Below are 13,762 nucleotides of genomic sequence, written 5' to 3'. Positions count from 1 at the left end.
GTTTTTTACCTCAAAACTTCGTACTGGATGAACCGAATTTGTTAATTCATTTTTCACTTAACGTGAAATAATATAATATAAATTCAATTTTCATATAATCGCTGTCATTTGGTCCCCCAAAAAAATCAGCAAGTTCGGCTCAGTACCTTTGTGTTTTTTTTTTCTAGTTATTTCTTTCTATTTGAATGAGTATGTAGTTAAATAAAATACATAGTACAGGATACCAAGTTTTTTGACCGGTCCCTTTCAGGCTCATGTGGAACATTTTCTATTGGTTCGAATTTATGAACTTGTTCGTGGTGACATGGTTGGAGCTGATCAAAATGGTGCAGACAGCCAGGGGAGGGAAGTTCCAGGACGCCGTCGAGATATTCCGGATGATGCCGTGTGTTGGATATTTATTGCTGGGTCAGTTTCAACAGTTCCTACTTCTTGAATTAGTTTTTTTTCTCTGAAAACTTCAGTGGAAACCTACTGTGATATTATTTTCTTTAAATGAAGGGGTAAGTATTTGCTGAAAAAAGTAAAAATAAAAACAGACGAAGATTTATTAAATAAAGAACACAGTTGTTAAAAATTATTTCACTTATTCCGTGGAGTAGATTACCCAGTGTCAAAAGTAGCAGAGAGACGGCACTTTAAGTGGCGAAAACCAGTGTATCTGCTCTATAACTGCAAAAAATTAAGTTGTAGCAGCAGTTGTTGCGTTTAAAAGACCTCAAGTTTCAACCCTCAATAGAAGCCTTAATAGAAGTACAATCGGTTATCGAAGACCTCAAATTCAGATGACAACTGGCTCATACTTCCAGCGATGGCGAAGTCCTACAAGATAGTGTACCACCGATCTGTTTATGAGAACTTGGTGGACGAGCTGCGCAGCATGTGGCCGCGCGGGGAGGTTTCTGATGAGGAGCATCTCATTGTGAACACGGCGCTGACACAGCTCAACTATGTCGTGCAAGGTAGGCAGGGATTGTGTGAAGGTAATATAAACACTGAAAGACAAATTAATGCTATTGTGAGGCGGATCCATAATATTTGAAAACGTTTTTCTCAAAAAGTTGTGTCGCTCGATTAGTTGCGGATCCAACTATCGTGAGATCGCGAGTGGAAACGACTCCGGTTAGATATATAACTAGTCAGGCGATGCGGAATGTTGTGAGAAAACCGCTATCAAGTTATTTTAAAAGACGACCTTGCTTTATTTACATGCCATTTAATGCTTTAAAACTCAATGAGATTTTTTTCTAAGATAAATTTTGTTGGAGATTGCCAACTTCGGACATCAAATCTTTCCAGATTCAGATGTAAACAACCTTTTTCACAACCTTTTTTTTGTCAGTACCCTTTCGATAACCACGTCTCCTTAAAAATTCTAAAGGCCAAAACAAAACAAATTACCATACAAATATTGATGTAGGTATCTCACTCAAAACTAAACTAATGAAAGCTATTTACTTAAGTCGACAACCTCTTCAGTCATTGCATGTCAAGAGTTAATAACTTGGTTTTCTCATCAAGCAATCCTCGTGTCTGGGAATTCGTTAATCTATTATTTTCTATTACGTACACCTTGGTACATTCCTATATCTAATTGAGTAATAAATATCACGTTATTGGCCTTTTACATGTAAATGATAGAGTAATGGTACCACTTTATTATAGAAGACGACTTTGGTATTCGTTTCGTTTGATTTAATAATATTTTTTGGTCAGCTAGATAGTTTTCAAGGCCTTGAAGGATTCGGACCAAAAATCAGACTTCGGGTGGTTTTTGTGCAGACAATTGTTTGCTATAACAAGCTTTTATTTAGTTTTACCTGTCTTGCAACTTGAATTTGATCCACTTGTCGGTTTTACAAACGGAATACCATCGGGTTAGTACTCGTGTGACAAAAAAGCAGTAGGTAAGATCCAACCACCTTAAGACCGAATGATGAAAATCTACGTTACGAATAAAATGCAGAATTAGGTCACTCATACTATCCTTAGCCAACTTAGAAAGCTATCATTTCGCATCATACTCAATATCTGTCTTTCTTGGAAAGTAAAAAGAAGAGCAATTTCCGTCCGAAAGGGATCATTTCCGACCTACATTATGAAAAGTATCTAGATCTAGATAAGTTAGAAAAGTTCTAGATAAGATCTGAAGAATTCCTGGAACCTAATAGCCGCTTTGTGTATAAATAATCCCTATACATTTTATTCCCGTAGTAAATCCTTCTTATAATAATTCTAAAGATTTTTATCGATAACATATAGTAGGTTCATAGTTAAGTTCACAATTTTCGTTATTGAATTTGGTGATAATTAAAAGAAAACAGCACTTCCAGTAATTTTAATCAGCGGAAGGTAGCTTAGTATCTTCGTTAAAAAGCATAATATTTTTCTCGAAAATATCGCTTGGTTTTCTTAAACAGAATTTCAATTACTTTTTAACATTGTTTCTTATAAATAATAACAATATTATTTTACATTCAGGTTACTACTGGTGCAACAACGCACTCCTTGTCATTTTCCTGTCGCCTCCGTTCGTGGAGATTATCAAGATAATGTCAGGGGAGGAGGTGCCTCTCATCCTGCCCTTCTTCTACTGGTTCCCCTTCGACGAATTCAAAAGAGGCTATTACGAAGTCATACTCATCGCTCAGACTTGGCATGGTGAGGGATCATGGTTTTCAGAGCTATGGTGTTACAGCATCTAGGTATTATTTCTCAGCCGCAGAAGGCAGATCGAAAACTACGTTTTTTTACCCGACTTTATCAGAAATAGGGTATATGTCTTATTAAATCGCTGTTCTATCTAAATAAATAAAAAAATGAAACTATAAAACTAATTAAAAAATTAAAAATGACACCCACACTTAAAGAAAACATAAGTATCCTAAATCATAAGTTGGAAAAACGCGGAAAGGTAGGCATATTATTAAAGCTCTTAAGTATGTTCTCAAAAATCTTAACTTTTTGTTAATTAAGGAGTTTTGTAGTACCAATCATAAATAACTGCATGAATCCCAAAAGGTTTTTACTCATAAATTTGTGCAACTCAATATAGACCCATTATTCATACTTTCTCAAAAGCAAACTATAAATTTATGAAGAACAGATAGAGTTGTGGAAACTTAAATTACACTTCTCAACTGTTAGAGCCATGTAACTAACGAGATTAATCAAATTGATGTAAGGCAAAGACATTTGCCATTCAGCCTTTCACAGAAACTTGAAGATATATTATGAAGATAAGTCTGGCAGGTGCAAAGTTTGCATGCAACTCAATATTAGATCATGCATTACCATTTACATTGGCAGAAAGTAGTTATTGAAAATCTTTTAAATCGCGTTCCATTTTCTCAAACTTGCTATAATATTATGATTGTTTCTTATTTGATTGAAATTCTTGAGGTTATCTCAGCCTTGATAGACCAACATTAAAATAATGATATCAATCAATTTAGATTATCGACGTCCAATGCTGGTCATAGGCCTCCCATCCTAGGATGAAATGGCTGGCATACAATAATTCAATGATAAAACCTTAATCAGCATTACCTTTAATTTAATCAGCATAAAATCCAAAGACCAAATACAAAAACCCAAGAAAATTACCTAAGAAAAAAAGTAAATAAAGAGGATTTAAGAAGAAAAGGGAGAAAGATAAGAGAGATTTGAGAAGGCGTTCTGTAACTATCCGTCACCCACTAATGGTATAATATAGATAAACGATATACAAAGCTTAAATACCTACACTATTTCCAGGACTAATTACCATCTGGTTCATGTTATGCGGGGACCTGCTGTTCTGCATCTTCCTCAGCCACATCACTACACAGTTCGATCTCCTTGCTGTGAGGATAAGAAGACTTGTGTATGTACCGTTGGATAAACAACTGATCGATACATATCCTTTGGGTAAGCATCATACTCTATGACCCTTATTCGTCCTTTTGTAATTGAAACCATGTACTTAAATCTATCAATATTATTTTAATTTAAAACTAGGTACTTACACTACTTTTTTTCAATAACAATTAAAAGCAGAGTGACTTTGCAATGAACAAGTTCGTAATGAGAAAGATAGAACGTCTTATTTGAAAATCCAAGATGGTTGTCGTTTGAAGTGTTGTTCCACCCCTTTAGCTTGATTAAAAGGCAAATTTTCTGTGCAGTGCAGACGTAGGTAGGTGCAAATTCTCTTTATATTACGGTAACAGCCATAGACACTGAGGTGCTGACTCTTAATGAATTCGTAAGTTGTTCAGCTGTTTGGTTAATGAGGTCTATTTATTTGGACTCATGTTTGTTCGGAAAATTATCAATAGGCAAATAGTAAACGGCAGACTTTTCTTCCACTTTAAAATTATTTATGTATCCAACTCACCTACATATTATTGTAAGGATAAAAGGTTTAGGTAATAACATTGTAAAGCATCGTGATGTAGGTAAATATATTATGTAGTGGTGCATAATTTGCTTGAAGTTATAAAGGTTTTTATTGCACAAATAAACTACTCGTAATAACATAATAACCTACGCTTACAAGATGCAGGCCTGAGTAACCAGATGTTTAAAGGCGTAACCGCACGCAATCGCTCGTCTCTCGTTTACAGCGACAAACCCGATCACGTGACCCCATTTTTTTAAATTTCCCGCGACTCGAAAAGTCGCTTCTTCATGCAGTCGCTCGTCGCTCGATACCTGGCGCGGCCTCATGGAGTCGCTCGTCGCTCGTTGCCAGCGACAAATATGATCACGTGACCCCATTTTAAATTTCCCGCTACCCGCAAAGTCGCTGCTTCATGGAGTCGCTCGTCGCTCGTTTGCAGCAACAATCTGGTCGAGCATTTTAAATTTCCCGAAAAACAAAACATTATTATCTATAATCTAATTGTGAACTGGCTATTATGTAGCAACAAGTGTGATTAAAAGTTACAAAGGTACATTTTAAACTCCATAAAACTGTGCAATATAAGGAAACAAAATTATGGTTTAAACGTACATTGTGTCCATACTTTACTAATATTTATGAAATGTTTTAAAGTATTTACCTTGCCCGATTCCATTATTTACGAGAATTAATTTAGAGACCGTTTGCAGCACCAATTTTATGTAATTTAAATCGACTTCTCTCGACTGCTTATTTTTTTCTTTTCTTTTCTCTATTCTATAGTGTATTAGTTACCTATGATCTTTTTTTCGCTTTATCACTACATATCACATGAGCAGATTTGTCACTGCAAACGAGCGACTGCAAAGGCCGTAGCTCAACATTTTCAGCTTAGTCGCTACCTTTCCTGCGACCATCTGCGATATTTTGTCGCTTTTTCGAGACGCGGGAAATTTACAAATGGGGTCACATGATCAGACCATGAGGCTACGCCTTAATAGGTATTAGTACTAATATAGAATCTTTTTTAAGGAGAATACAGCACTGCATATGTCCGAAAGAACAAGGAAAGCATTGACACTTTCAGCGAGCAGGAGTGGGAGCAGAAACACCAGTCGGAGCTCGCCAATATCATCGTCAGACATCGAGCTTTAGTCAGGTACAGTGTTTACGAAACAACCCACCATTGCACACAATGTTTTTACTCGGGCTGTTACATGTGAAGACGGGTAGTAATCGCCGAAATCACCATCACTTCAAAGAGTTTAGATCTTGCACTTAATATAGCGATCTTACTGGCATAATAATTTATTTACGGCATAGGATGTGGATTCCATCTGTATATCAAAGGCGTCAGCTATTTCTATTGTAATTTTTTATTACTTTCATTTATGCCTTCAAAAGATTACAACAATTTACATTTCGTGTGATTTTGTTTGTAATAGGTACCTAAGTAGTGCGTACCCGGATTCCAGATATTGGAATTTGAAATCGCCAACGATGCTCAAACCTTCAGTATAAGGGAAGAGGCCTGTGCCCTGCAGTGAGACGAATAGGCTGGTATTGAGTAGTGCGTAGAGATTTAATAGAGAATTAAATACTTATCTACTCATAAGTAAACTAACTTACATTTTTATCTCCAGGCTTTCTGGAGACGTTGAGGACATGTTCAGCTTCGCGTTACTGGTGAACTTCTTCAACAGTTCAATCATCATTTGTTTCTGTGGCTTCTGCTGTGTTGTGAGTTTCTATGGATTTTATATTTTCTCGAGGAGAGGTTCTACCGCCACGTCTTAAAATAATATTATTGCGGCGTGTGGATGAGAGATACTACGTAGAGGATCTACGTGTGTATTTCGTTGTGACGCTTCTACAACCATATTAATATTTCTTTATCACGTGATGGTAGATTCATTGCATTTAGTATTTATTTTTGTAATAGACCTTAGAGTAGAGTTTTTCATGTTTGTTTCAGCAATTGTCATATATGATGTTGTTTTGGGACCTTGTAGTATGAAAGCTTATCTACTAATCCATGTAAATTTCAGATTGTTGAAAAATGGAACGAGATGGTATACAAGTCATTTCTAACAACTGCTCTTTCTCAAACTTGGCTGTTATGCTGGTATGGTCAAAGGCTATTGGAGTCAGTAAGTAGAATGTTACTAAATTACAGGAATATGAAATACCATACCGCACTGCAGAGATCTTCTAAATCACAAGCGCTAAACCAGTTTCTTTTATTCAATTTCTAAGAAGAATTTCCACAAGCTCTCCTAAAATAATTTGCCTAATGTATTCCGTTTAGATACCTACCCACCATCCGATAAGGAAGCGACCGAAAAAATTCTAGCTCTTATTTTACTTAGTCACCATTTTAAATTGATACCTTTGCCTGCGGATTTTTTAAGGGAATGGGTCTTTCCTACCCTTTTTCCGTGTTCAGAGTTAAATGATCCTTGAAAATTTACACGGTCAGCGTGAAAAAACTTAGGAAATATTAACTTTGACTGTGACTTGCTGTTCGGAAAGGATTTATCAGTAAGCGATGTTTAAAACAATTTAAGTATATGCTTACTTAGCTATTAAAATATAAAGTTGGTGTTGATTGAGTATAAATAAGTATATAAGACATACAACGTGATACAACCTCGATTGGATTAATTATCCACTACATAAGTGTGTTCCCATTAAATTATAGACAAAGGCTTGCATTTCCCTAATTAATTTGCTCTTGACACAGAGTGAAGGAGTATCCGACGCAATTTACGACAGCGGTTGGTACAAATCAACTCAGAAAATCAAGAGCTCCTTGCTTATTATGCTACATAGGTAAGAAAAATTAAGTTAAGCTTTAAGAAACCGTAATCGTACGTTATCCTTAATAACTAAATCTTTTTTTCAGGGCTCAGAAGAATGTTCATGTTACTACGTACGGATTTTCCATTATTTCTTTGGCAAGCTATACTACGGTAGGTTAAAACCAATGGTTACTGAAGGAACCTTAAAGAAGAAATTATGGCTAAGTGGCTACTAATTCAACTAGTTATTCCATTTCAGATAATCAAGACATCTTGGTCGTACTTCACGTTATTACTCAATATTTATAAAAAATGAAGTCAGCATTAGAATTACTTATTAAGTTTGAAAATGTATTCATTTTATTTATTCTGCAACTATAATTAAATGTAAAAGTAAAAGTATATGTATTATGGCGAAATTTATATAAAGGAATGTTTGAGTTTTTCTTATTCGCATAGACTACCGATCTAGTAAATAAAGGTAATTACCACTAGTAGAATTAAAATCATGGACCAAGGTCTTTAAGCTACGCTAAAATATTTAAAAATTGAAGATTAATTTAGGTTTGTCAATGGTTTCATTTATTACCTGTGCCTCCGGTGTCTTTGACATAAAACGTCAGTACTCCTTCAGTCACTTCGGCAGTGTTGTCTGTGGTTATTGTTTTGTATTTCAAGTCGTGTGATAGTGTCGGCTGATAAAATGTCGAACAAGAAAAATAAAGAAATAGAAATCCACGACAGTGAAAGTGAAGAAGAACAGGAATCTGGCAGTGAAAGAGATTCGGACTTTGATTCCGATGGAAACTACGTCGGGGATAAGGTGAGTTCAAAACATAACCTACAAAACACATGGCATGCCGAAAAATATCTTTGTTTATATTTCACTATGAAAATATTTCCATTAAATTTTCTGCAGTAGCGCATTTTTCTAAGTGAGAAGTTTTGATATTAGAATATATGAGTAATACCTACCTGTTTTTAAAGTTGTATAATTATTTCATAGGTTTTCATAACACGCTGAAATAATTTATTGCGGAGCAAATTAGTCAGAGGTGCTACGTCATACAATATAATTTATTTTTTATTTGTTTTAGGAGTTACAAGCTGACTTCGAAGGTCGTAATCCTGAGGATTGTGACTTCCATGGCATTAAACAACTGCTGCGGCAACTGTTCCTCAAATCCAACGTCGAATTAGGAGGACTGGCACAAATCATTATTTGTGAGTAAATTCTCATTTGCATTACCTAGTAATACTTTTATTATACTTAACTGTACAGATTTTAAATATATACTTTTTCTACAGCTCAAAACTATGTAGGCAGTGTTGTGAAGCAGTGCCTGGATGATGGACAGGATGATGATGATGAAGACGATGGCAGTGATGGAGTATTTGGTATTACAACTGTTATAAACATTACTAAGAGAAAAGTAAGTAACATTTAAAAATACAATTTTTAAAGAATTCTATTTTAATCGTAGTTTCTTGAATTACTTAATTTTAAGTAACAATAGGTCACATCCTTTGACACATAATAGATAGTCTTGCAGTACGCCAGCACAATAAAATTATTATCATATTAGTTATTTATATGCATCCTGTTTAAAACGAATTTTATCTGAAAGCATCAACCTAAATTCAGACTAGTGTGAAGGCTTGTAGACTATATAGCTACTCTAAAAAGATAATGAAGAATAAATAAAAAAACAATTCAACTAAACTAATTTAATTTGATGAAAATGAAAATATACCAAGCATAAGGTTATAATTTTACCGTGACTATAAATACAACATTGATAACTGTTTCCAGGAAGAGCCATGTATACAACAGATTCGCACCCTACTGACCACATTAGCTGATGATAATGCCGATGACAGAACTAAGGCACTAGTCAAGAAGATATTGTCAAACGATGCGGAGCATGTCGGACTTGTTATCAATGAAAGGTAACATATATTTAATGTAACATACATGACATGAAAACATTACAATGTCACAGCCTTTTTTTAAGCCATTTTCAAGTATCTATCAATACTATACTATTCAGTTATTGTAACAAATGAAAACAATCCAAAAAATATTATAAAGCAGACCAGATTTAAAAATGAAGTTAAGTTGTCTGTATAAAAATAATTTGCATAACTCCCAAAATTAATCATATTAAAAATTCTAAATTTTCAGGATCCTAAACATTCCGGCAGCTATCAGCGTGCCTCTATTCACATCCCTGCAAGGCGAGCTGGACAAAGTTGTCAAGAAGAACATGCCCTACACATTCCAGTACCTCATATGGATCTGCAAAACTTACAACACAGGAGGTATGCCAATGTTTTCCAAACAAACCTCTTTAGTTCCATAACAAGCGTGTTTGTGTGAAGAAACGGCGATAAACTGATTATATTGTTCAGTATTCTTTATTCACACCTTTGTAACTGTATTCAAATGAATGAATTGTATTATGTCTTGAGTATGAGAATGATTATGTTGTTTCATAAAATATTATTGAGTCTTTCCTGAAAGCATCAATTCATACTTTAAAATATTAATTAACCTAAAATTGATGATAGTAACAAAAGCAGTAGGATTGTTTTACTTTAGTATGTGCGACACCAAATGTTTTACATATGATATGATTTTATTACCAAATACGTTTTCATGACGCACTTGATGTTTTATCCACAATACTGTAGTTAGAGGAAGACAGTTATAACTACTCTTTAAGTAAATTTCATGCTGAAAACACCTGACAACAATGAGAATTGGAGTTTAGTTATTTTAAGCGGACTTAACTTCAAGGTGGTCCTTTCTTTTCATAACTAAAATTATATTAAATGTAGACGTGGCAGTGGACCCTGTGACTTTCTTGTGACCCTATTAAAAGTAAAAAATAACACACTTATTTGCAGAGGAGTCATCGGAAGTATTATTCGCAAACCAGGAGGAAAAGCCGATAGCTGACGAGGCGCTGGCGAGCTTCGATGTAGACGTAACCGAGCAAGCTGACCTCTCGCAGTGGGACTACGATGGTGGCGCGCTCACGCCTTGCAGAAAGGTAATACAAATTAGCCATTCATAATGTAGTGCTTGATGATGAAGTATGATTCTATTTATATTAAATGTCATCAGGATTTGTGTGGCAAGATATTTTTCTTGTAGAAAAGTACATGAGCAAAAATTCTAGCCACAAAAATATGTTAAAGTCAATTAACTCCAAGTCCACTGTTATATTGATTTGTAGTTTATGTAGACATCAATAAGATGTAATAAAAAATGAGTACATCACTTTATCATGTATTAAAAATACTCTAAAATTATTGTACTTTGTTCCAGGTCCTAATATTTGATGGCAGTAAATTCAGTCACCTAGTGAGACTTATCAAAGAGGAAGTGGAGTCCGCCTGAACTTGCTTATCACACGCTGTGACTATATATTTATGCCATACAATGCGCTGTATACATATTTATATTTTTATTATTACATACATATTAAACATAAGCTTTACCTAAGTTACGAATTTTATTTTGTATCTGTAGGATCCCCAAGAATTCCAAAATACGTAAATAGTTCAGTCCAAAACTGACATGTGACTAGGTTATTAAAGGAACATGACGTTTCTGTGACTAAAAGATTGAAGTAAGCATGTCTGCTGGATTGAAGAGCCATGCAGACTGCACGCTGACCGTCAGCGCCGATGCCAAAATGTTTGCAGTGTTTGTTTGTGATCTAAACCAGGAACTCAAAAACGCTACCACATACATCCATGAGCGCCGAACTTTTATGTCTCAGTATTGAAGAGACACTCACTCACTTTATTTCACTATCATTATTAACTTGTATGTTAGGTACATAATTTTGTGCAAGTAAAGTTTTATCAACGTGAACAGCATAGGTATGTTTCACACTTCAAACACCTAAACAAATAGAAATGTTACAGAAGAAATAAACAACACTTTTGAAAGAATTAGACATTAGCGGAACAAAAAAACAGATGATATTAATTAATACTTTTATTAGGACACGAAAGGTCACAGATCTCTTATCCTCTAACAGCAAGGTATCCTCACTTAATTTTAAAAGTATACTTAAACTAAAGTCACCATTACAAATAGGTAACATGCACAAGTATTTGAGAAATATCCCATGATTGTTACTGATACTAAGAGCAACACATGGGACTGATTTGTCAATCTAATATTCTATTAGTATTAAATCTTTCACTGATATATATCATATGAATGGTTGAACATCTAATATTTAATGTACTGTCAAAATGGAGTGTTATACAGTATGTTGAGTTACAACTGCAGAAAAATGTCTTATGAACTAGAAAACAAAACGTGACTTACACCCATAGTTATGATATCATTATCGATCAAGATGTTTCAATAGAAAACGTCGAGGTGTAACTGCTAATGTACTGAATTACACAGATTCTTTAACATTTAAACAACATGATTTTGCATGATGTTTCGTTATAAAAATATATTGGATGTAAAAGACATAGAACCACAAAATTGTTTTTTGTCATTTTTGCTTAAACCTCACATAGAGAGGTGACATTTGTGTTTCAAAAGAAGTGGACTTTATATTGTGTGTGCTACTTGGTTTTAGTAGTAAGTTGCAGTAGGCGAGAAATCCTTTTATTTCTTTCCTTATGAAATGAATAAAAATAAAACAGGAGCTATTTGAAAAAACAACACTGGTTCAAAAATCTACAGCACATAAGGTTCAATGTCCCTTACACCATAAAATACAATTACTATTGCAATAACATAAGAACCACCCTTCGCCCGACAATCAAATGTTATTACTATACACGCATTTAGATATATACAGGGCGTCTTTCATCATGAAATCTCTTAGAGCGCAAAGTCCTTTGAGGATCTTTGAATTCTGATCCATCTTCTGTATGTCGGTTTCCGAGAGTGACTTGTCCTGGGCCAGGTAGCCGGTAATGGCTTCCTCGGTCATCCAGTGGGCAGGCACCTTATGCATGTTGAACTGCGCCGGGTCCGGGTTCATCGGCATCGGGGTCAGGGACTTCTCCCACGGCGTTATGTATTTCTGCTCGGAGTGCAAGCCTTCGATGTACCTGTAAATTAATTTGAGTAAATCATTAAACTATTCCTTAGGGATTTTTGTAAGGTTTCTTTCTTAATAGAGAGATATGCTTGTCAAAATAGGTAAGAAAAAAGCTTTTGTTTTTTAATCAGACAAATACTCAGTTGCACATGTCATTCGCAGATGGCATGAGGCGAGGTGTGCGCAAGCGCATCTGTAATAGGCCTGGACCATAGACCACACACATATTTTTAATTTCTTCGTAAAAGAAACATATGTGAGGCGAGATTGTAGTAGTTGAAGTATTTATTTAAAAACACAGACTTATTTATTACACATTGAAATATTACAGAAAAATGCAGAATATTGTATAAAACTGCCTTTTTAAACTACTCTGGGTTTGTCCGTCATGTTAAAGAATAAGGGTTGTAATTGTTATTAAAAATTAAAAATAAAATAACAAAAATAAAAATGTATATTATCTATAAAAGTTTTACTTTTGACTTCGAGTAAAAGGCAAATTTCGCTTTATATATCGCCAGTTTTAAATGGGCTATTTTTGTTTTGTGCCGCCTTTCATGTTTCTCAATCCTGTCGGCGTCCAACTCCACGCTGAGTCTTTTCATCATTTCCGTTCGTTCTGGGGTTCCGTACGATACTTCTAGTAACGGCTGTATGTTGGACAGACTTATTGCCCGGTTGTTGGCTCGAAGCGATCGCTCTCGCGCTGCTTCTCTTGGTGTTTTCCTTGGTGGTTTAATTATTACTTTTCCCACTGGCCCTGAAATTTTGGTACAAAAGGTTAAAAACTTTTTTTCTTTCTCTTTAGTTTTTTGTATAATGATATTATACCTTTTCTTTTAATAACACAACGACCTATTCTCACGATTCGCTCGGGCGGGTCTATGGGCCGATAGCGAAACGCCCGCCGAACAGGTGTTTCAGCTGAAAGTAAAACGGCAGGTTGCAATACACCATTTTCAACCAAATCCAATAGTTGTGTCTTGAAATGAAAAAAATAGAAGAAAATGCGGGTGACAGAAGCAAAATGAGAACGATTCCTTTTTTGGAAAGCCACAATAAAGAGTTTTTTCTTTTATTAAGTGGTCAGTAGTAGTACGTATAAAAAGGCAACTACACAACTTTTACAACATTGAGACGAAATCCCTTGTACCTCGTCTGTACCCTTTGAGGCTACTAAAAAATAAGTTTTTCGACTTCGTTGCAATAGGAATTAGGAATTAAATTAGGAAGTTGATTAGAAAAATCGATATAAAACTGGTACCTACACTACCTACAAATTTCATCCGAGTTGGAAGTCATTTGCTCAGACTTCTGTTGACAGTTCATATTATCTGGTGTAGAAAAAAAAACGTGCATTTAAAACCAATAAAAATTTGCTTTAACTATTTTTTATTATAAGTGGACACGGGGTGATGAAGTAGAATGCATAAAGAGCAACATCATTGCTTCAAATTAAAGTGCTTAAATAAAACCTGGGCTTAGTTAAA

At 34.9% G+C, this 13,762-nt stretch overlaps 3 protein-coding genes across 3 annotated transcripts in view; 2 read left to right on the top strand and 1 right to left on the bottom strand.

Annotated features, from left to right (window-relative positions):
* Positions 1 to 269: 269 nt before the first annotated feature.
* On the top strand, positions 270 to 7,576 carry LOC113495442 (odorant receptor 4-like). Its single transcript, XM_026874161.1, has 10 exons — positions 270 to 408; positions 810 to 962; positions 2,482 to 2,661; positions 3,757 to 3,909; positions 5,417 to 5,543; positions 6,028 to 6,124; positions 6,433 to 6,534; positions 7,128 to 7,216; positions 7,290 to 7,356; positions 7,445 to 7,576. The coding sequence occupies exons 1-10, from the start codon at positions 285 to 287 to the stop codon at positions 7,499 to 7,501; spliced, it is 1,149 nt and encodes a 382-aa protein (XP_026729962.1). The 5' UTR covers positions 270 to 284; the 3' UTR covers positions 7,502 to 7,576.
* Positions 7,577 to 7,811: 235 nt separating this feature from the next.
* Positions 7,812 to 10,696, top strand: LOC113494715 (protein BCCIP homolog). The gene is made up of 7 exons (XM_026873146.1): positions 7,812 to 8,008; positions 8,283 to 8,409; positions 8,494 to 8,618; positions 8,999 to 9,135; positions 9,371 to 9,507; positions 10,096 to 10,241; positions 10,520 to 10,696. The coding sequence occupies exons 1-7, from the start codon at positions 7,889 to 7,891 to the stop codon at positions 10,589 to 10,591; spliced, it is 864 nt and encodes a 287-aa protein (XP_026728947.1). The 5' UTR covers positions 7,812 to 7,888; the 3' UTR covers positions 10,592 to 10,696.
* Positions 10,697 to 11,182: 486 nt separating this feature from the next.
* Positions 11,183 to 13,762, bottom strand: part of LOC113494714 (protein polybromo-1-like) — a 34,422-nt gene continuing 31,842 nt past the window's right edge. The window contains 1 exon segment of the mRNA XM_026873145.1: positions 11,183 to 12,282. Coding sequence (XP_026728946.1) covers positions 11,988 to 12,282 — 295 coding nt within the window. The 3' untranslated portion in view covers positions 11,183 to 11,987.

This window comes from Trichoplusia ni, chromosome 6, assembly GCF_003590095.1.
Source record: "Trichoplusia ni isolate ovarian cell line Hi5 chromosome 6, tn1, whole genome shotgun sequence".
Classification (NCBI taxonomy): Eukaryota; Metazoa; Arthropoda; class Insecta; order Lepidoptera; family Noctuidae; genus Trichoplusia; species Trichoplusia ni.
Note: the sequence above shows the minus strand (reverse complement) of the source record. Positions and strands in the feature narration are given on the sequence as shown.